Here is a 23,228-nt window from a genome sequence, read left to right on the forward strand (position 1 = left end):
GGCAGACTTCCTGTTCCCAAAAGAAGAAACGCCTCATTGCTGCGGCCTGAACAGCAGGGGGCGCCCTCGGTCCAGGTGGCCGCAGGAGAAGACGGGGAACGTTCTGCTGCGGACAGGGAACGTTCTTTTCCTCCTTTTTTAATTGGATCTCAAACAAAAAAAACATCAATAACAAACATCACAAAAAACAATTATGGTCACAGAGGCTGCACTGCGATGACCTTTGACCCTTCACCCCCTGGAAGGGTTCACAGCCTGAATCAGTTTCAGATCTGAGAGGAACCCGAACAGGAAGTGATTCATTCGGATCGGAGAGTTCTGGTTCTGATCTGGTTCTGATATTCATTATTTTGGTTCATTGGGCCGGTTCTGGTTCTTCAGCTGCTTCCCGCCTGGTTCAGCTGAATCGGACCCGGCCATGCGAGGCCGAGGTTCTGCTGGGTCAGCAGTGTGTGTGTGTGTGTGTGTGTGTGTGTGTGTGTGTGTGTGTGTGTGTGTGTGTGTGTGTGTTGGGTAAACACCCTGCAGAGCAAACAGAGCAGCTGAAAGAGGTTCTGTTCGACCCGACCCGCTTCAGGACGCTCCTTTATGGAGACACTGAGGGATGCAGAGCAGAACTCGGTTCTGTTCTGCATCAGAACCAGAACCAAGCAGAATTCAGCTTCTATGCTCCACAGATCTGGAACAAATAAAGCAGGTTGGAGTTTTGATTAATGAGGAATTGATCAACATATTGATCAGGTATTGATGATTAATGATGTTCATTTGATGTAAAACTCCTTGAAGTGCCTTGTTGCTCAATCTAGACGATTGATTGATTGATTGATTGATTGATTGATTGATTGATTGATTGATTGATTGATCATGGTGAGCTGCTGCTGCTGCAGATGTTTGGATCATCCAACCGGTTGGATGCTGGTTGGATGAGCCTCGATGTTCTGGTTCTGGTCGGGAACATAACTGGACCGAGGTCAGAAAACTGGTCCTGATCCGGTTCTGGTTCTGGTTCTGGCTGTTTTGGCAGCCAGTGAGCAGCAGAGATAGGCTCCTCCTCTCAGGGAGGAGGTCTCACTCTGACTCAGACTCCGAGTTCAGCAGCACAACTTTTTTCCGCTCGGTTGCGACCCGGTTCGGTTCGGTTCTGTTCTGTTCTGTGCCAACATGTCCGGAGTCGCCTCCACTCTGGCCAAGAAGCGGGCCCTGGCCGCCGGCTTCGGAACCAACTCCAACGCGGTTCGGTACCTGAACCAGAACTTCGAGGCCCTGCGCGCGCAGTGCCGCGCCTCCGGGCAGCTCTTCTGCGACCCCACCTTCCCGGCCGGACCCGAATCTCTGGGCTTCAACGAACTGGGTCGGAACTCCAGCAAGACCCGCGGAGTCACCTGGAAGAGGCCCACGGTAAGAACCGAGCAGAACCGGGGCGGATGGGGAGCAGAGGGGTGGGGCCGGACCCGACCGAAGCATCTGGTTCTGGTTCCGGTCCTGTCGCAGAAAAAATGGGAAGAAATGAACTCTCTGTGTTTTTCTGCGGATTGGACCGGAACCTCAGAGAGTCTGAGCCGGAAGTCAGACTTAACCAGAACCGGGTCACCTGGGTCAGCAGCATCTCCAGGTGGCCCAGTTGGCTATCTGATCCAGAACCAGAACCTATCAGAACCGGGTTCATGTGGAAGCAGCTGGAAGTCATGAAGGGGCTGATCCGGTCCGGCTTTCAGAACCGATCCGGTCCAGAAAATGATTTGCTCAGAAGTTTATTCATGTTTGAACCAAGAGGAGCAGCTCTGTGGAGGTCAAAGGTCAGCCTCTCTGCCACTTGCTATGGACAGGTTGGACATGGAGACGACTGTGACAGGAGACAGGCCCCGCCCACAGGACAGCCATCTGATGGCAGATGGTTCTGATCCAAGTTTCATCCTGTTGGACTGGAACCTGGAGGGTTCTGTCTGTCTGACCCGGTTCTGTCTGACAAGGTTCTGTCTGACCCAGTTCTGTCTCTCTCACCCGGTTCTGTCTGTCTGATCCGGTTCTGTCTGACCCGGTTCTGTCTGATCCGGTTCTGTCTGACCCGGTTCTGTCTGACCCGTTCTCTCTGACCCGGTTCTCTCTGACAAGGTTCTGTCTGACCCAGTTCTGTCTCTCTCACCCGGTTCTGTCTGTCTGATCCGGTTCTGTCTGACCCGGTTCTGTCTGACCCGGTTCTGTCTGTCTGATCCGGTTCTGTCTGATCCGGTTCTGTCCTCCTGCAGGAGCTGGTCTCAAACCCAGACTTCATCGTGGGCGGTGCCACCAGAACCGACATCTGTCAGGGAGCGCTGGGTGAGTTTTCCACACTGGCCCTGAATGCAGAGGTCAGAGGTCACGATTCCTCTGCTGGGTCCAGCCATGTAGAACCGGGTCACGAGTTTCCTTGCAGGGGGAACCAGATCCAACCAGCAGAAGCTCCACCAGGTTCCAGAGGGTCCAATTTGACCCGGAGCGATCTATCTGATAAAGACGCTTTGTTTTGGTTCTGATCCGACCCGGCCCGGGTCCAGAGAGCGGCCAGTGGCTGCTGGTTCCAGCATCAGCTGCAGGCTGCGCTCCGATTGGCTGACAGGGAGGAGCTGCACAGGAAGGGAAGCAGCAGGAGAGGGAGCGCGGTCGGCCAATCAGGACGCGCCGTGTCACGCGCTCAGTGACTCACGCTGCAGCCAGAACCCGCAGCAGCGCTGCAGCTTGTGCAACCAGAGATCTGTTCCCACACGCTGCAGCAGGAATTCACTGCAGAGTGAGACCTCAGCCAAACCGGTCTCTGTGGTCGAGCAGCTGGACCAGAACAAACATGCTGGGAGTCTGATGGTTCCTACTGTCTCTTTAAGAAGCTCTTCCTGCTCTGATTGGTCAGGAATGATGGAGATGTTTGGGAGAAGCTCTGAGAAAAACACAAAAGACTAAAAATGATCCAGAGTTCTTCCTGTAGGGGGCAGCGGTGAGTTACGGTCTGCTTCCTGTCCAGGTGATTGCTGGCTGCTGGCTGCCATCGCCTCTCTGACCATGAACGAGTTCGTGATGGCGCGAGTCGTTCCCACAGACCAGGGCTTTGGAGACGACTATGCAGGAATATTCCACTTCCAGGTATTCCAGGTGTTTGGCTTCTTCCGCCATCACAGGACGTTTGTGTTGTGTCTCAGAGGTCTTCCTGTCTGTCCTCAGTTCTGGCAGTTTGGCGAGTGGGTGGACGTGGTGATTGACGACCGGCTGCCGGTTAAAGACGGAGAGCTGCTGTTCGTCCATTCGGCGGAAGGCCGGGAGTTCTGGAGCGCCCTGCTGGAGAAGGCCTACGCCAAGTAAGAGCTGACAGCACGGAGCTGGTTCTCCTGGAGCGGGTGGGAGGAGGTTGGATCCACAGGGAGCTGCTGGGGGCTTGTCCTGCTGGCTGAGTCCTTCTTCCATCATCTGCATAGAAACAGCTGAAGGAACGAAACCTTGCATGACACGATGTCAAACGTGACTTTCTGCTGCTCCTGCAGGGTGAATGGCTGCTACGAAGCCCTGTCTGGTGGCTCCACCACCGAGGGCTTCGAGGATTTCACCGGAGGCATCGCAGAGAACTATGACCTCAACCGGCCACCGCCCAACCTCTTCCAGATCATCAAGAAGGCGCTGGAGGCCGGCGCTCTGCTGGGCTGCTCCATCGATGTGAGTTCACCGTCACTCCCACCGTGAACCGCCGCGACGGCTCCCGGGGGTTCACTTCCTGTCAGCAGAACATCAGCTCTCTTCAGCCGAACCCCGGCATGATGATTTGCTTGGTATCGCTGCAGATCACAAGTGCTGCAGACTCGGAGGCGGTCACCCGACAGAAGCTGGTGAAAGGCCACGCCTACTCGTTGACGGGGGCCGTGGAGGTAGCCTGAGGTCCTGGAATGGAGATTCTGTCAAGCAGAAACAGGAGAAACGTTGATGTTCTGGTTGCAGGTGAACTACCGCGGGCGTCAGGAGAAGCTGGTGAGAATGAGGAACCCCTGGGGTCAGGTGGAGTGGACCGGAGCGTGGAGCGATGGGTAAGCAACCAGAACCGGACTGAGATTCTGAAACCAGCAGGTGTTGTCTTCAAAATGAGTTCAGATGATCAAGAACTAAAGAGCCAGTTATCTGGACAGAAGGCAGCTGGTCCAACTGGTTTCAGGACAGAAGCAACTCGTCAGTCTTTGGTCATGCTGCTGAGTGTCTAACAGCAGCTGCTCCTTCTACGCAGGTCTTCTGAGTGGAGCCAGGTTCAGGGGGACTGTCCTCACGCCAACTCAGAGGACGGAGAGTTCTGGTAGGACGGACAGAATGTCCCGGTGAGTTCATGAAGTGACCCGAGGATGGAATGACATCACGTCTCTGTTCTTGTCTGTGCAGGATGTCGTTCAGTGACTTCCAGCGTCACTACTCCCGAATCGAGGTGTGCACTCTGACCCCCGATACGATAGAGGACGACTCCGTCAAACACTGGAGCGTCAGCAAGTTTGACGGCACCTGGAGGAGAGGCTCCACGGCCGGAGGATGCCGGAACCATCCCTGTTAGTAGCTATCAGGATCTGTGTCCTGCCTCAAGCACATGACTGGACCCAAACCAGAACCAGAACTGCTCAGTTCTGATGGGAGCAATGACTTTCATGACTGTATTGAGTCAGAGGGAACCAGATTCATGTGACTCATGTCTCCTCAGACACGTTCTGGACAAACCCTCAGTTTGTGATCAAGCTGGATGAGGAAGATGATGACCCTGATGACGGTGAGGTGGGCTGCAGCTTCGTGGTCGGTCTGATCCAAAAGAACCGCAGGAAGCTGCGCAAACAAGGCGAGGACATGCACACCATCGGCTTTGCCATCTACGAGGTCTGAAACTTTTGATTCCAGCTTCAGATTCCAACGCGACTCCAGGATGTAACTTTGTTTTGTTCCTCCAGGTTCCCCCGCAGGTGAGTCTACCTGGAAGCCTTGACCTCCTGACCTTCATCACATAGAAACATGGAAACCTGCTGGCTGGGAGGGACTCAGCTCAGGTTCTCTCTGGCCTGATAGACGAGTTTCTCCGGCAATTGCAGGGTTGTTTGTAGCCTCTGAGTTCCTGGAAAGACAAACAGCAATGTTGATGACTCAACCTGCCCTGCAAGCTACCGGCTGGTGGGCGGAGCCTAATTAGGCTGCAGGAAGGGAGGGAACGCCTGGCCTGATCCAAACGGAAAGCATTAACATCGTAGCCAAACACAAGCATCACTTCCTGGTTTCAGTCTACTTCAGTCTATTCCTTGAAGGTCTTCTTGATATCGAACCCTCATGAGGATCGGTCTGCAGACCCTCCTAAAGGTCTTCATTTCTGAAGGCCTCGCCTGGACAGGTGCAGGTGACTTTAAAAGCTTTTCTGATCGGCTGTCTGTCTGCAGTTCCATGGACAGAGGGAGGTCCACCTGGACAAGAACTTCTTCCTGACCCACGCGCAGACGGCCAGGTCAGAAACCTTCATCAACCTGCGGGAGGTCAGCTCCCGCTTCAAGCTGCCACCTGGAGAGTACCTGATTGTCCCGTCCACCTTTGACCCGCACCAAAACGGAGACTTCTGCATTCGAGTGTTCTCTGAGAAGCAGACCGAGACCGTGTAAGTTCTACTGGACCAGAACCTCTTGGGTTCTCAGTCTGGGTCTTCTGATCTCAGTCCAGAATCCTGGTTCTGTTTCAGGCCCTGTGACGACCCGGTCAGCGCCGACCTCAGTGACGTGAGTGATGCTCCGCCCACATCCGGTAGTTAGCGCATTCCAGGGGCAGCTGTTGGTCAGCAGGTGTTGGTCAGCAGGTGTTGGTCAGCAGCTGTTGGTCAGCAGGTGTAGTCGCTGGTTAGCAGCTTTAGCATATATTTCACTTTAAAGTTCAGTTCAAATATGTTGCTGTTCAGCTATGATGTTTCACCTTAACCCTAACACCATTCTGACCTCTGAACCCTGGCTGGAAATGTTTGAAATGTAGATTATTCCATTCTGCATATTGGTTTTCAATAGTATTTCCTGATCATTCAGGATCCTGCAGCTCTTTGAAGTCAATCTGGAAATGTCGGTTCCATTTCTGATGTTCATCCCAAAACATGGAATCATTTTCCACACATATCAAATCCATGTGAATGCTGGTTAGGAGCCGTTCTTCCTGGTCCGCTTCGTTGGCAGCATATTTGTGTATTTCTACGTTCTGCAGAAAAGGAACCTGCTGCCAACCTGCAGAGACTTGTTTGAAAAATGAAAAGAAAAGAAAATGTGTAAAAATGATGCAGGAATTCTGATTTACATCACGTTTTATTATTTACAAAAACTTGGAATAATAATCTAATTGTTCCTTTAGAATTTAAACCCAGTAGAAACAGGAACATTGATACTGGCTGGTGCTGCTGGTACCAGTCGGTTCCGTGGACCCGGATCTTTGGACCGCCGTCTGTTTGCCCTGTTGTGATCCCCATGGTGATTGTGTCTAGGAGACGGTGTCGGACAGCGAGGTGGACTCCGGGTTCAGGAACCTTTTCACTAAACTCGCCGGAGCCGTAAGTGTCGCCGTGGCTGGCCCCGCCCAGCGGCTGGCCGCCCAGCGGCTGCGTCCTCCCTGCTGATTGGCTGCTTCTGTTTCAGGACATGGAAATCTCCGCCTACGAGCTCCAGACCATCATGAACAAGATCGTAGCCAAACGTGAGCCGATGCTTCGTCACGTTCAACACGCTGCGCCGCAGCGGCTGCGGCGCTGCAGCTGCTGCAGCCATGACTTCCTGTTTGTTGTTGTTTTAACAGGAACTGACATCAAAACAGACGGATTCAGCCTGGAGACCTGCAAGGTCATGGTCAACTTGATGGACGTATCCTTCACCGCCTGGGGGCGGAGCATCAGAGCAGAGCATGTGGGTGGGGCTTAAGAGGGGCGGGGCCTGGGAGGTTCTGGAGCAGCATGCCGGTTCTGGTTCTGGATCTCTGGACCCTCAGCAGGTCTCAGAGGGTTCATGAGGACCCAATCAGTTTAAATGTGTTTAGATGATCTGTGATTGGTCAGCTGATCCGCCAATCAGCTGATTCGCCAATCAGCTGATTTGCCAGCTGATTGGTTGGTGGTCCCACCTGTCCAACACCTGTGAGTGACCTTTAACCTGCAGCAGGACAGCGGGAACGGCAAGCTGGGCCTCGGAGAATTTGCAACACTGTGGAAGAAGGTGCAGAACTACCTGGTGAGTTGTGACCTTTGACCTGTGACACCCGCTGTTTTCTTGATGCTGGATTGTGGGACATCTCAGCGTTTGTTGTTCCTGCAGTCGATCTACAAGAAGAACGACTCGGATGGCTCTGGAACCATGAGCACTCCGGAGATGAGGGTGGCCTTTAAGGATGCAGGTGGGTCGCTGTGGTCAGAGGGGAAATTTCCTGCCTGCTGCCTGTTTGCTTCCTGTTGCTTCCTGTTTACTTCCTGCCTGCTGCCTGTTTGCTTCCTGTTTGCTTCCTGTCTGCTACCTGCCTGCTTCCTGTTTGCTTCCTGTTTACTTCCTGTCTGCTTCCTGTTTGCTTCCTGTTTGCTTCCTGTCTGCTTCCTGTTTGCTTCCTGTTTGCTTCCTGTCTGCTTCCTGCCTGCTGCAGTGGCTCTGCCAGCTTTAGTTGTGTCAGTTTGATGCTTGGTGCCACTGGCAGATGGATCAGCTTTGGTTTTCTGCCTCCGACCCGCTTGCTGCTGCAATGCATGATGGGACAGCGCCATGAGGATGCTGACTTGCTTTGTCTGGCTGTGACCAGCTTCCTCCTCTTCTGTCCCATAATGCAACGCTGTTGGCAGTTCGGGCCGGGTCGACCCGATGACGGTTTGGAGCGAAACGGGTTGCTCTGAACACGCAGCAGGAAACCGTCACCATAATCTGAGAACATGTGGGATTGTCAGATTGAGTCCGAAACCGGAACCAGAATGGCCCGGAGTGAAGCGGCCAGTCGAACTGTCGGCAAAGTTTAATCTGCTAATCTACAAGCTACTGCTGGACCCAACAGAACCAGCAGAACCTGCAGCTGGGTTCTGGTAGGAACCTCTGGACCAGTCAGATTAAGTGGGATTCTAATCTGGATGTTGAATCCGAAATGGAAACAGGAGAAATGAGATTTCTGATTTTCTGACTCTTATTCCTGATGTTTCCTGAAAAACCATCGAAATCAGAGCAGCTCCAGTCCTGGAGGCTTTAGATGGATCTGCTGCAACACCTGAGTGACATCATAAGGTCAAGAGGTCATCAGCAGGACTCTGCAGACCTGCTCTGAGACGTGTTGGACCAGAGAGACATGGAAAAGCTGCAGGAGGCCCGGAGTGCCCCCACTCCCAAAACCCCTGTGCCCTCCACCTGTCCACCTTAATGCAGGTGGACAGGTGTCCCAGTGTCCTCCGTGTCTCCATGTCTGTCCTTGTGTGTCTGATGTCCAGCTGCTTCCACCAACATCTGCAGTTCGTCCCTCTGATGGAAGCGCTTCCAGGATGGAGGCAAACAGCCAATCAGCTGTTAGTGGGCGGAGTCATAGTTCCTCTGGAAAAACCCTGGCTGGGTGGCGGGGCCTCCCCTGTGACATTCCTGGGCCAGGCGGCGCCCCTCTGTGGTCGGGATGAGTCACGGTCCAAGAATCTGGGCCGAGATGTTGCTGTGTGTGTGTGTGTGTGTGTGTGTGTGTGAGAGAGAGAACTTCCTGTTTATCTAACTTCTTCTTCTGCTGTGTTTGTATCTAACATGTGTTTCTGTGTTCTGCTGCTCAGCCTGCTGACGGCGACGGTACGTCTGGTTCTGGTTCTGGTTCAAACTGTCCTTCATCTGTGTCTTTCAACATGAAGCTGGGTTCTGTTCAGGTTCTGATCAGATTCAGGCTGGTTCTGTTTGTTCAGCTCTTTTTCACAGATGTTTTCAGAAAGGATTCAGAACCTCTCCATCTTTGTTCAGATCATTTGAAATGGGTTCTGTCTGTGTAACTTCATTTATCTTCATTTTCTGTTTGAACTGTATGAACTAAATTCTGCAGAACCAACCCGGTTCTGGAACTCAAGAAGTTCTGATCTGGGATTACTGCGGCGGCCATGATGGATTAATGTTAGCAGGAAGGAGCCGTTGAATCAGGACCTCAGTGGTTGCCATGGTGATTCCCTCCTTTTCTCAGGAGGAGGCGTGGCCTATTGTATCACTGGTTTCATTGGCTGGGCCCACAGAACCGTCTCTGCGGTCGGGCCAGGTCCAACAGGAAGCTGTCCTTAACGCGTCCTGGTGCTACATTTGAAGCTAGCCCAGTTAGCTTCACCAGACGTTCCAGTTTAAACTTTATCTGTAACTCCATCATCTAATTTTAAAACTCAAATATTTTCTCCTGGTGATTACTCTTATGTCAGCGTCCTGTTAGCATGCTGCTAGCTAACTGCTTCCTGGTCCTTCTGAAGGTTTCTCCCTCAACAACACCATCTACCAGCAGCTGGTGGCCCGGTACTCGGACCCGGACATGACCATCGACTTTGACAACTTTGTGGCGTGTCTGACGAGGCTGGAGATGATGTTCAGTGAGTCTGATGATCAACGGCGCCAACGAGAACGCCCGAAAACCTGAACACACATCACCGCTGTTCTACATCTATAGCGGATAAAAATCCATCTGATTTAACCTCCATCTTTTCCTCAGGGATCTTCAGGAAGCTGGACGCCCACCAGAGCGGCTCCATCGAGCTGGACCTGAACCAGGTGAGGCAGGAGGCTGAACCAGTCTTAGCAGATTAATATCAGTTTATGATCAGAGTTCAGGAAGTGATGCTGTGTTTGTCTTGCAGTGGTTGAACTTCTCCATGATCTGAACCAGAACCGTTCTGCTTGACGCCATCAAGGCGTTTCCAGCTGCAGCTTCTCTCTCCTCGTATTATAACCTCTCCTCCACCAGCTGACCCTTCTGCGCTGTGCTGATGCTCTGCAGGTCCATTTGGACCGGCGCCACACAGAACCTGTTAGTCAGGCTTTTATCTGCCTGCTGCTCTTTACCAGATCATTAAAGTGTTTCCATGGCGGACGCAGACAGTGTGTTTTGAAGTTTCATTTAAAGACATGAAGAACCCGGAATCAGAAATGGAAAATAATACAACATAATATAACAATATAATATAACATAATATAATATAATACAACATAACATAATATAATATAATAATTAGATATAATAGAGTAAATGTAATAGAATATAATCCTTTTCCCATGAAGCTTACAGGAAAAACAACTGTAGGAAATAAAGGAGTCATTTCTAAATCATCAGTTTTCTGCAGCTTCACTTTGGACAGATTTTACTGGCCAACAGGAAGTTCTGAACTTTCACAATAAAACTTTAAGCTACCAGAAACACAAAGTAAAGCTCAACGTTCATACATTAAATATAATTAAAAATATAAATACACCTTATTACTCCTTAGGGCACAAGCACGGTTCTGACCCGGGTTAGAACCTGGAAACTAACCAGAACTGGTTCTGATCCAGTTAGATCCTCCTCCAGAACCTGAATGGACGGTTCTGTTTGTGTTTCCAGAATGTTCTGTTCATCTCAGCCGGTTCTGATCTGATGCTTGTTGACCAGAATCCGCCTTCTGAGTCAGAACCAGAACCAGATGTTCGGTTTGGACCCCTGTCCGCCTGCAGGGGGCGCGCTCGACTCCCCCCTCCGCGGCGTCGTGACGTCATGCGGTGCCCCGCCTCTCCCGCCGGGCGGGGCCGGTGCTGCAGTGAAGCATCCTCAGCATCATTCGGAACCAGAACCCAGAGACATCCCGACACCGAGCTGCCGGAACCAGAACCGCAGGTGGGTCACACTTTAAGCTGCGGTCCGACCCGGTTCGGACCGGAGTTCTGGTTCGGACCAGCCGCTAAACTGATGAAAACATTTGAACCAATCAGAGCCGTCCTCGTCACAGCGTCCCGGGCGCGCGCACAGACAGGTGTTACAGAGGTTCGCCAGGAAAACCCGGTTCTGGTTCCGGTTCTGGTTCCGGTTCCTAGGTCAGTGTGATGGAGTCAGCAGCATAGTTTGGTCCGGCCCGGTTCGGTTCGAGTTGAACTACTTCAGAACCAGTCGGAACCAGTTAAAGAACTCTGGTGCACTGGACTCTACTGGACCTGAACTGGGTCTGATGGTTCTGCTGGTCCGGCCCGATTAATTTGTTAATTTCCAGTTTGATCCCTGATCAGAACTGGAACCAGAACCAGGCTGGACCGAGGCTTTGACCCGGTCCAGCACATATCCGTGTCATCCAGTCTTGAACTTTGACCGGAACCACTGGGTCCAGTTCCGTGTCAGAGACTGTTTCAGACGGGAGGGGGCGCCGCTTCCGGTTCTGACCCGGTTCTGTGTTTGGTTCTGGTTCTGCTCAGGATGTTCAGCAGCGTTTCGGGTCGAATCCAACATGAGCGGGACCGGGCCGAGGGCCTGGGCTCGACCCGGCAGGCGGTCCGGTACCAGAACCAGGACTTCTGGGCCCTGAGGGAGGAGTGCCTGCAGAACGGAACCGTCTTCCTGGACCCGCTCTTCCCGGCAGAACCCGGCTCGCTGGGCTTCAAGGAGCTGGGTCCACTCAGCGCCAAGACCCGGGGCGTGGAGTGGCGCCGGCCCACGGTAAGAACCAGAACCCGAACCGGGCCGGGAATCGAGGGCGGGTCGGTGACGCAGCTCTTCTCTAATTGGCTGGTCAGGAGCTGTCGGCGGAGCCGCGGTTCATTGTGGGCGGAGCCACCAGGACCGACATCTGCCAGGGGGCGCTGGGTGAGTCACCATGGCAACCTGACCACGTCTACACCTCATTCAACTTCCGGTCTGGTTCTGGACCCGGCCAGGTGTTCAGAACCCAGACCAGGTCCGGAACCTTGCTGCTCCTGATCCTGTTGGGTTTCCTCTGCTGAGGCGGGACCAAACCGTTTCAGAACCTAAAACTGAAGGTCTTGAGTTCCCAGCATGCACTGGGGCAGCTGCTACCTGTCCAACAGGTGCAGCAGGCTGCAGCTTTCCAGGAACCGCTGTGGGCGGGGTCATCCGGTGTGGGCGGGGTCATCCGGTGTGGGCGGGGCCAGTCGGTGTTTGTTAGAAAGCTGCAGGTGAGGCTGAGCTGCTTGTCACTGATGAGTCAGTCAGGAGGAAACTGAGCGGTGGCTGCAACCTGCTGCTACAGCTGCAGCTCTCTGAGGGGCGGGGCCTCCAATGTGTGCTTGTTTTGCCTTTCTGGCATCATCATGCCCCCTGCTGGGGACCAGTTGGCATCATGGCAGCCAACCCCGCCCTTCTGTTTGCATATATATATATATTTATATATATATATTTATATTTATATATATATATATTTATATATATATATATGCAAACAGAGGAAAGCCGTTGTGGTTGATGTAGCAATACCAAGAGACTGCAACATCAGGAAAAAGGAGAAACTGGAGAAATACCAGGGCCTCAGGGAAGAACTGGAGAGGGCCTGGAAGGTGAAGACCACAGTGGTGCCTGTGGTCATCGGGGCCCTCGGGGCAGTAACCCCAAACTGGATCAGTGGCTACAACAGATCCCAGGAACAACATCAGACATCTCAGTCCAGAAATGTGCAGCAGTCCTTGGCACAAGATACTGCAGGACCCTCAAGCTCCCAGGCCTCTGGTAGAGGACCCGAGAATATATAGATCTATATATATATATCTATATCTATATAACCTCTGGTAGAGGACCCGAGCTCAGAGGATAAGAACCACCCGCGGTGGGTGAGAAGGGAATTTTATTTTTTATATATATGAGACGTATAAACTAAGGATGTATTCACACCAGCCTCTTTTAGTCAAGTTTACTAGTCTAATTTGTTTGTCTAAGTCCAGTTGGTTTGGGGAGTGTGAATGCAAATTTGAATTCAAATCCGGACTGATACCACCGGTACTGAATGAACTCTGAAAACCTCGGTCTCCGTCTGGCTGAAGTGAACTCTGATGCAGTTAGAAGGCAGTGAGAATGCAACTGGACTGGAGACCTGCTCCTAACGCCAGAAGTCAGCTACAGTGCAGGGCAATACTGTCTCCGGTACCGACATCCCGATCCGACCGGATCCAGGAAGGTCCGGTGTCGGTGTGGCTGTTGTCACCGACACCGGATTCTGTACAGCTGATGCCAAACCGGAGACAGAACTACAGACGCTGGGAGAAACGTTGAAGAAGCTATCACTACTGGAAAATGGAAATGCTAACATTTCCTCCCTGGAACCAAGAACCTTCCAGCAGGTCAGCGTTCCTCTCAGGCCTCTGGTGAGCCGTCGTTAGATCCAGGTGCGTTAAACCAGGGAGAGACTAAAACATGCAGGAAGCGGCCCTCAGGGGCCCACTGTGGACCCCACTGCTGTAAAGCATCAGAATCCAGCTCATGGAAATCTGAGTGAACCTTGGCGCCCCCTGCTGGTGAAGTGACATGTGGAACATGATGCAATGGGAACCAGCTGTTGATTGATTGATAGATTCAGCTGCAGAGAAAAAGTCAACAACATATTTTCACTGTTTTCTTTATTTGAAATCAACCAGTCTTCATAAAAATCCCACAGCAACTAATATATCATCAACATTCCTTAAAATCTCCCATAATTCCTCAGTGTCTTCAGTCCATCAGCCGCCCAACTCAGTCACTTTGGAGCTGCATTAGCTCCACCTGCTGGACGAATCTGGTGGGACACTGGCCCCTGAAAATACAACCAGAGCCTCCACCCAGAGCCTCCACCCTGAACCTCCACCCAGAGCCTCCACCCAGAGCCTCCACCCTGAGCCTCCACCCTGAGCCTCCACCCAGAGCCTCCATGGCCCATGGGGCAACAAACCTTTTATAAGAGAACAAACAGACTGTTGTGGTTAATAATTAATGTTTCCCAATCATGATAAATTATGCATCAGCCGTTTCCTAGCAGGAGCCACTTCCTGTTTACCTGAACAACTTCCTGTTTGCCTGCAGCTTGAGGCAGTCAACATCTGAGAAAGTCAGGATTACAGAGGACACCTGAAGGCAGCATGGAACACAGGCTGTTGGAGGGAATGGGTCCGGTCCGGTCCAGTCCGGTCCGGTCCAGTCCGGTCCGGTCCGGTCCGGTCCGGACCAGGGTTAGGCTGAGGCTTGAATTTCTGCTACCAGCCCGGGAGGAGTTGCATAGACCTGGATCAGAACCAGAATCAGAACCAGGACCTGGACCAGACCTCACCTGACCTCATCTGGTCTCACCTGACCTCACCTGGCCTCACCTGGCCAGGTGAAGCGTCAGCTGACTGCTCTTGCTTCCTCCAGGCGACTGCTGGGTTGGCTGCTATCGGCTCTCTGACTCTCAACCAGCAGCTGCTTCATCGGGTGGTTCCTCATGGCCAGGACTTCAGCCACCAGTACGCCGGCATCTTCCACTTCCAGGTGAGATTCTACCTGCCAGCAGGCCACGCCCCGTGACCTGGAGGAGGAAGGAGCAGTTCCTCCAAGTCCTTCCTATGGGCCTGCAGGGTTGGGGCACCGCAGGTTTGTCTCTGCTTCATGAGCAGCTCATCGGCCCTGCAGGCCTGGATCCTTGGACTAGGCCGTCACAGAGGTTCACTGCTGATTCTACAAGTCTGAGTTTGGTAAACAGGATTGGATTCAGTCTGTCTGTCCTCAGTTCTGGCAGTTTGGCGAGTGGGTGGACGTGGTGATTGACGACCGGCTGCCGGTTAAAGACGGAGAGCTGCTGTTCGTCCATTCGGCTGAGGGAAGCGAGTTCTGGAGCGCGCTGCTGGAGAAGGCCTACGCCAAGTAAGACCTGGAACCATTTATCCATCCACCTGTTCATCCATCCAACCATCCATCCCTGTTTGTGTTTTCTGAGGCTGAATGGCTCGTATGAGGCCTTGTCCGGCGGCAGCACCACTGAAGGCTTTGAGGACTTCACTGGAGGCGTGGCGGAGATGTATGAGCTGAACAAAGCTCCCAGAGATCTCTACCGGATCATCGGCAAAGCTCTGGAGAGAGGATCGCTGCTGGGATGCTCCATAGACGTGAGTCCCAGCCTCCAGAAACCCCCGGACTCCAGAGTCCGTCAGGCCTCCTTGTAGAAACAAACTAAGTCTGAGTGAGTTGAAGATGATTGAGTGTGCTCTGTCCTCAGATCACCAGCGCTTTTGACATGGAGGCCATTACCTTCAAGAAGCTGGTGAAAGGCCACGCCTACTCAGTGACCGGTGTCAGACAGGTGAGCTCAGAGCGGCTCTCGCTGGCACGGTTAGGCAACCCGGTGCTACAGTCTGGACGCTGGAGCAGCGCTCACTCATGTGTGTCGTCTCCTGGTTTCTCCTGCAGGTGGAGCACCGCGGGCGGCGGGAGCGTCTGATCCGGATCAGGAACCCCTGGGGTCAGGTGGAGTGGACTGGAGCCTGGAGCGACAGGTCAGTGCTCCACAGAAAGGAAGAACAGGAACTTTGAGTTGGATCATCAATGGGAATCTTGATGTTTCAGCTCTTCAGAGTGGAATTCCATTGATTCTGCAGAAAAGGATGAGATGCTGTGTAAGATGGAGGATGGAGAGTTCTGGTAGGTTGGTACTGGACGGTCCAAGTCCTTCAAGTCCAGAATGTCCCAACGGGTTGATGTTCTTCTGTGTCAGGATGTCCTTCCAGGAATTTCTGCATCAGTTCTCACGTCTGGAGATTTGCAACCTGACTCCGGATGCACTGAGTCAGGACGCCACCAGCTTCTGGACCACCGTGACGTACGAGGGCAGCTGGAGGAAAGGAAGCACAGCTGGAGGCTGCAGGAACCACCCCAGTGAGGATGAAGGCTCTAGAGCAGGGGTGCCCAAAACGTCAATCGCAATCTACCGGTCGATCGCGATCGACCGGTCGATCGTGATTTACCGGTCGATCGACCGCGATCGACCGGTAAATCGCGATCGACCGGTCGATCACGGTCTACCGGTCGATCGCGGTCTACCGGTCGATCGTGATCTACCGGTCGATCGTGATCTACCGGTCGATCGTGATCTACCGGTCGATCTGCATCAGGTTTTGAGTGGATCTCTCCAGGACGCTGAGAGCAGCACTTCCTCTTCTGACAGACTTTTCAAAATATTCACTAAGATCCAAAACGTTTGTGGCTTCATTAAATAATAATAAAGCCTGAAACCTGATATCGTAACGGACTGAACGTTTTTAACGTAATCTTTGCTCGGCTTGCGGGGTGCAGGCGGTTGCCACGGCAACGGGTGTGCTTAACAATAAAGAGAAAAAGAGTAAAAAGGTGCGACAGGTTCTGAGTTGATCACCTGTTCGGGTTATTCTACCTTTGTTTTCCTTCGCTGTGGTTCATCACAGCCACTGGAGTTTCTGAACGTTCAATGAACGACAGACTTGGACTGATGACCTCGTTGGACTGATGACCTCGTTGGTCACAACCAACATCAAATAAGACAAATATATTTGATTAAGTTTTAACAAACAAATGGCTTCTACTACCATAATTGTGTCAAATTACATTAATTATAGCTATCCCAAATTCAGATTTGCCTTTCCCTCTGCAGAGCTCTTTGCTTCCTCCCATCAGTCTGCAGTTTAGCATAGTGATGTCATCAAACCAAATTTTATATATACCATAACTGACTGACAGCTGCTGGCCTCAGGTTTACAACCAGCTTCTGACTGAGAAACCAGTAACCTATTGAAACCAGTAACCTATTGAAACCAGTAACCTGATCCCAGTGTCAGAATCTCACTGAGGAAGAAACTGCATTAGGTTTTTCTATCACTTTATCATTTCTGATATAACTGATGGATATTTGCACAGAAAATGAGTCAATAGGGTTTCATTTATAATTTCTATGTCTTCGTGTCATGAGGTAGATCTCAGCCGGCTGGTGAGAGAAAAAGTAGATCTTGGTCTCAAAAAGTTTGAGCTCTCCTGATCTAGAGCTTTCAGGCGCACCACTGTCATAAACCTGTCTCTGATAAGACTTCATTTCCCATGATGCCTATCTGCAGACACCTTCTGGATCAACCCTCAGTACAAGATCACTCTTCTAGAGGAGGACGATGACCCTGAGGACGACGAGGACGCCTGCAGCGTCCTGGTGGCTCTGATGCAGAAGGATCGCCGCCAGTTCCGCCGCCATGGCCAGGACATGCACACCATCGGCTTCGCCATCTATGAGGTCAGAGCTGCCGCAAAATCCACCATGTTCTCTCAGAACTGCATGAAAACTAACCACCTTGCCAGAAACGCTGCCCGAAACTTGTTTTCCTCCTGATGGTCCGGTCGACCCGGTTCTACTGGAACCAGAACTCCAACAGCTGCTGTGGCTCTGAGTCAAACCAACCTGTTCCCCTCCTGGCCTGTGGGGGCGCTGCACCAACAATCACTGAGAAGACGGAGGTTTGTAGGTGGACCAGAGTCTTGATCCACATCGCAGTTCGATGATGCGTTCGGGTCTCCCTACCGAGCCGGATGTCCCAGGCAAACCATCTGGACCCAAAGCGGACAAACCGGCTCTGGTTTCCGATGGCAGACTGTGAAGAAGCTCTGGATCCAGGTCCGGTTTTCCCTCCAGCAGCCTGGAAAACTGTCGATGAAAGCAGCTTTAAGAAACCAAGTGTAGAAATCGGAGCAGACAGGAAGGTCGGCCGTCACCTGGTGCCTCTGGTGCTGCTTCAGCCCGTCACTAGAATATCGTCTGGAATATCGTCTGGAATATCGTCTGGTTCATTGTGTTTGCTGGTGATTGATTGGATCACCTACTGTAAGATCAGATTGAAGCATCAGAACCTCTTGTCAGTCCTGCACTGAGGTCCGGTTCCTCACTTTCGTCACTACAGACCGTTCTGTTTCTTCTTTCTGTCTCATTCACAGATTCCCAAGGAGGTCAGTTCCTATCATCTATTTCAGATGTCCTGTTTCTGGGAACCACGTTGACGCTCCCCGTCCCATCCTCTGGCAGTTCCGAGGTTCTGCAGGTGTCCACATGAAGAAGGACTTCTTCTTGCGCCGCTCCTCCTGCGCTCGCTCTGAAAGCTTCATCAACCTGCGGGAGGTGAGCTCCCGGTTCCGCCTCCCGCCCGGAGAGTACCTGATCGTCCCGTCCACGTTTGAACCCTCGAAGGAGGCAGACTTTGTCCTCAGGGTTTTCACTGAGAAACAGTCTGAGACAGAGTGAGTCTGTGAGACACTGGAGGTCTGGTTCTGGTTTTCGGGCTCTGATTGAGTCTCCTGTGAATCTGCAGGGACCTGGACGATGTGCTGGTGGCAAACCTGGATGAGGAGGTGAGAGATGAGCAGTGGTGATTGGATTACTGAGATTACTGATTGACTGCTAACAACAGCAATCCTTCACCTGCTGTTAAAATCACATTGATTTTTACCAAAACTTAATTGCAAATAATTTTATAATGTAACACCAACAATGTGTCTCAGGTTGAACTGAAGGAGAGATTGTTTAACGGTTGCAACGGTACAAAAAAAATGTTTGTAATCTCTATTAAACTATAAATAGGATTTTTGATTTTAACCCCCCTGCAGTGCCCCCCCGCCCCGGCCTCCAGGCTCTGTGTTACGGCCCTGCGTTTGGTATCAGAGCGCAGCTCCTCCTGCGGCTCCACAGCTCAGATGGCTGCACAGATTTGTGACATTTCTCTAAATATTAATAATTATGATGCCGTTTAGAGGTTCATTCGTGGCTGTTTCCAGGCTCTCTGCTCTGTTCATATCAGTCTCCATGTTTGCAGTTCCTGGAGCTCAGCGTGAAGCTCGCCGCCGTTCACTGGTCATGTTTTAACTTGACATTAACAGACGCAGACGGACGGATCATCGGGGAAATGATGGAGCAAAACCACCTGGATGTCAGACACATTCTGGGTTTATGAGTCTCTGCTTATTTAAAAAGCCCAAATGAGCAACTTGACTTTCAAAAACAGCCCAAAAGCTGCTGATAATAATCAGATTGATGACAGAAACTCAAAATAGTTCCTGTTTTTCCAGAAACAAAGTGCGCGTCTCGTTTCCATTCTGTGGCATAAAAACGGCAATCACTCCGCAAGACGTGTAGAGGAAATCAAATTAAATTGCAAAAAGGGATTTGGATAAGTAACTGTAGAGTCACTACTGGATTTGAAAAAGCAACGCGTTGGATGATTCCTTACTGACCAAAGGACCAAAGGCAGTAACGTGTCACCTTGGTGTCCGCAGGAGGAAATCTCTGAGCGTGACGTTGACGACTCCTTTAGGTCCTTGTTTGCTCAGCTGTCCGGAGACGTGAGTTCGACTCCTCAGGCTCTTTTAGTGGCTGCGCCGCTCTGAGCACGCTCAGAAACCTGCTCAGAAACCAACCTGTTTGCTTTCTGTCCTCAGGACATGGAGATCTCGGTGCGGGAGCTCAGAACCGTCCTCAACAGGGTCGTCTCCAAACGTGAGTCTTTGTGAAATCTGCGCATATAGGGCGGGTCATCCATGTTTCTGCAGCCAATCAGGTTCCACACGACAGGATTCCCCCAGCAGTATCGAGCAGGTGTACACTGGGTGGAGATGTTCTGGGCCTGCAGGTTGGATCCAGACCTGAAGGTTTCAGGTTCCACTTCCTGAAGACGCTTCTTGTTTCTGGTGTCTGTTGTTGCAGACAGAGACCTGCAGACGGATGGATTCAGCATGGAGTCCTGCCGGGCCATGGTCAGCCTTATGGACGTATCCTACCTCTGAATGACAGGGTCGGTTCTGATCCGGCCTGAACCAGGTTCTGGGCAGGTTAGAACACATTACCGGGTCTGGATCAGGTAGACCTTAATTGGAGCTCAGAAAGACGGCAGCGCTCGGCTCGGTCTGCTGGAGTTTCAGATCCTTTGGAACAAGATTAGGAAGTGGCTGGTGAGTCAGTGGAGTAGTCAGGCTGGTTCTGACCCAAACGGGTCAGGGTTAAGGTCCTGCTGGGTCCAGTTTAGGTTTTCAGGAGATAATGTTGTGTTTCAGGGGATCTTCAGAGAGTTTGATCTGGATAAGTCGGCTGCATGAACTCTTACGAGATGCGTCTTGCGCTGGAAAACGGCGGTGAGTTTTATGTTCCTGGAAGAAGTTTGGGTTGGACCGGGCTTGGTTCTCTGCACCTGACCTGGGATGTGCTCCATCTGCAGGGTTCAAACTGAACAACAAGCTGTATCAGATGTTGATCGCTCGATACGCCGACAGTGAGATCATCGACTTTGACAACTTCACTTGTTGCCTGGTCAAACTGGAGACCATGTTCAGTAAGTCCACACCCTGATCCATGAGCCGGTTCTGTTCATGTGGTTCTGAACTGACCTGTTGGAGTCTGTTGCTCAGGAATCTTCCAGGGCCTGGACAGAGACGGGACTGGAACTGTGGAGATGAACCTCATGGAGGTACAAACCCTGTTCTGTCCTTTTACTTTACAGCTTGGTTCTGGTCCTCTGGACTTTGGACCGAGTCCAGAGTCATGTTCTGTATTCTGATGATTCCAAACCACTCCGATCATTCCCATCTCGGATGAAGGAACCCAGTTGGATGATATTAACTTGACGTTTTCCTTCTGCTTCTCTTGTCGTTAACTCAAATATTGCTAGCGTTAATATTGCTAACAAGTATTGCTATCGTTAATATTGCTAACATAAGTATTGCTAACATAAATATTGCTAACATAAATATTGCTAACATAAATATTGCTAACATAAATATTGCTAACATAAGTATTGCTAACATAAATATTGCTAACATAAATATTGCTAACATAAGTATTGCTAACATAAATATTGCTAACATAAATATTGCTAACATAAGTATTGCTAACATAAATATTGCTAACATAAATATTGCTAACATAAATATTGCTAACATAAGTATTGCTAACATAAATATTGCTAACATAAATATTGCTAACATAAGTATTGCTAACATAAATATTGCTAACATAAATATTGCTAACATAAGTATTGCTAACATAAATATTGCTAACATAAGTATTGCTAACATAAATATTGCTAACATAAATATTGCTAACATAAGTATTGCTAACATAAATATTGCTAACATAAGTATTGCTAACATAAATATTGCTAACATAAATATTGCTAACATAAATATTGCTAACATAAATATTGCTAACATAAGTATTGCTAACATAAATATTGCTAACATAAATATTGCTAACATAAATATTGCTAACATAAATATTGCTAACATAAGTATTGCTAACATAAGTATTGCTAACATAAGTATTGCTAACATAAATATTGCTAACATAAGTATTGCTAACATAAATATTGCTAACATAAATATTGCTAACATAAGTATTGCTAACATAAATATTGCTAACATAAGTATTGCTAACATAAGCATTGCTAACATAAGTATTGCTAACATAAGCATTGCTACCTTAATTCTCTGGCATCAAACCTTCCTGTATTCATCTAGTTTCACCAGCTCACTGTTAACTTATTAAGCTGTGAGAAATACAAAATCCCTTTTGTTACTGGAATAATGTGAAGCTTATATGAGTAATTTGTAACAAACAAAATAAAAATACAATTACAAATAATGTTACTTAGCATTACTGACTTGAAGATGGTATGAATTTCGTATTTTCTTCTTAAAGTTTTTCACTGACCGATTCATTCTCAGTGGGGATGAGGTCGGCGTCCTGCTGGGTGGGTCTTCATGGGTCATGGCGGAAACGGATCCGGTTCTGAATAATGTAGAAATGAACTGTGTGATCTGATGAACGGATCATCCTAATGAACTGATTCTAGATATCCAGTGAGACTCAAATGAACCGACATTTCCATGACAACAGGCAGGAAGTGTAGCCACCAGGGGGCGCCTGACATTCACGGTTTGTCTGTTGCTTCTTCTCCACAGTGGCTCTTTGTGACCATGTGTGGCTGAAACCCAGAGCGCCCCCAAGAGGACAGACTGAGAAGCTGCTGCTGCTCCACTGAGATACAAAACGTCCACATTACAGTTACTACATAATCATAATAATAATATAATAATTACAGGACAGCAAGGCTACAGTGTTGAGCCTCAGTCTGATTCTAAGTGTATTTATTATATTAATTCGTATTTACCTGTTAATTATCATAACCTTCACTAACATGCATGATTCCACCCAGCTCAGTTTACCCAAGAGGACTCACCTGGTCAGGTGAGACGGCTCGTCCATCAGTATTCTCTCATTGGAGAATACTGCTGTTCAGCTGTCATTCACTATGATCAGCTGCTTTCATTTCAGAGCTTATTTAACAAAATGTTAGAAATGGTTCATCTAAGAAAGTTTCAATCTCAAATAGAGAACACAGATTCATTCATTCATTTCTACTGACATGCAGCTGGGCTCCACCGGGTCGTCGAACCAGAACCACCAACATCCTGCTGTTCCTGAGCTCTTCCTCCCTCCTGCTGTACCAGTTTGACCTGATAGAGGGCGCTGTAGCTCCTCTGTATTTATGCCTGTAAGAACCTGCTCAGGGTTTATTGAACTTTAATAAAGTGAAGCAGATCAGCTGATTGTGTGACTATCCACATCCTTTAACCTCCTGGATCAGAACCTAAAGCCCGGTTCCCTCCAGGTTCGTCAAACGCTTTTTATCCTGAAATATTCCAGATTCAGACAATAAACCGGGTCAGAACCAGGTCACTACAGGTCCAAACCCAGTCCACAGGTTCTGGTGAAAATCATTAGCTCACCAGCCAACCGAGTGACAGAAGATCAGACCCGTCAACGTTAACGTCCGCAAGTGACTGTTTGTTCATTTATGGGTCAGGGGTTAGGTTAGGTTAGGGTTAGGGGGTCACACACCATTCAGCAGTAGCAGGAAACAGATGCAAACATCAAATCAAGAGACAATAATAAAAGCAACAGTCCAACACCTCATGCTGACCTCTGTCCCTGAGCGCGCTGGGAGGACAATTTGCAAGACAGACGGAGAACTGAACCACAAACTCCAGGCCAATCTGTTGACATAGGATTGATCCCGGCAGGGCGAGGGGCCCCCAGGGGCGCCGAGGGGCCTCTCGGGGGCGCCGCTGTTGCGAATCAAAGCTGTTGGTGTTGGATCTTGGAGGAATTTCCTCTTGCATGTCCAGATGCTCTGCTGCAGATTGTTCCACGTGGATCCATGGCCCATTGATCCGTCACAGCCGACATTACAGAACCGACAACTCTCCTCCTGCAGCTGACTTAACCCCTGGGA

The 23,228-nt window shown here is 50.3% G+C and overlaps 1 protein-coding gene and 1 pseudogene across 1 annotated transcript; both read left to right on the forward strand.

Annotated features, from left to right (window-relative positions):
- The first annotated feature begins 1,051 nt into the window (after nucleotides 1–1,051).
- On the forward strand, nucleotides 1,052–10,060 carry LOC129356041 (calpain-2 catalytic subunit-like). The gene is made up of 21 exons (XM_055025654.1): nucleotides 1,052–1,398; nucleotides 2,247–2,316; nucleotides 2,996–3,114; nucleotides 3,193–3,326; nucleotides 3,510–3,678; nucleotides 3,804–3,887; nucleotides 3,958–4,043; nucleotides 4,238–4,303; nucleotides 4,387–4,547; nucleotides 4,697–4,866; nucleotides 4,938–4,949; nucleotides 5,415–5,626; nucleotides 5,708–5,744; nucleotides 6,488–6,553; nucleotides 6,639–6,696; nucleotides 6,796–6,860; nucleotides 7,155–7,223; nucleotides 7,308–7,386; nucleotides 9,443–9,559; nucleotides 9,679–9,737; nucleotides 9,824–10,060. Exons 1-21 carry the CDS (start codon nucleotides 1,162–1,164, stop codon nucleotides 9,845–9,847), a joined length of 2,094 nt encoding a protein of 697 aa, XP_054881629.1. The 5' UTR covers nucleotides 1,052–1,161; the 3' UTR covers nucleotides 9,848–10,060.
- Nucleotides 10,061–10,524: 464 nt separating this feature from the next.
- Nucleotides 10,525–22,537, forward strand: LOC129356039 (calpain-1 catalytic subunit-like; annotated as a pseudogene).
- The last annotated feature ends 691 nt before the right edge of the window (nucleotides 22,538–23,228 follow it).

The sequence above is a fragment of the Poeciliopsis prolifica genome, unplaced genomic scaffold, assembly GCF_027474105.1.
Source record: "Poeciliopsis prolifica strain line A6 unplaced genomic scaffold, Auburn_PproV2 SCAFFOLD154, whole genome shotgun sequence".
Lineage (NCBI taxonomy): Eukaryota > Metazoa > Chordata > Actinopteri > Cyprinodontiformes > Poeciliidae > Poeciliopsis > Poeciliopsis prolifica.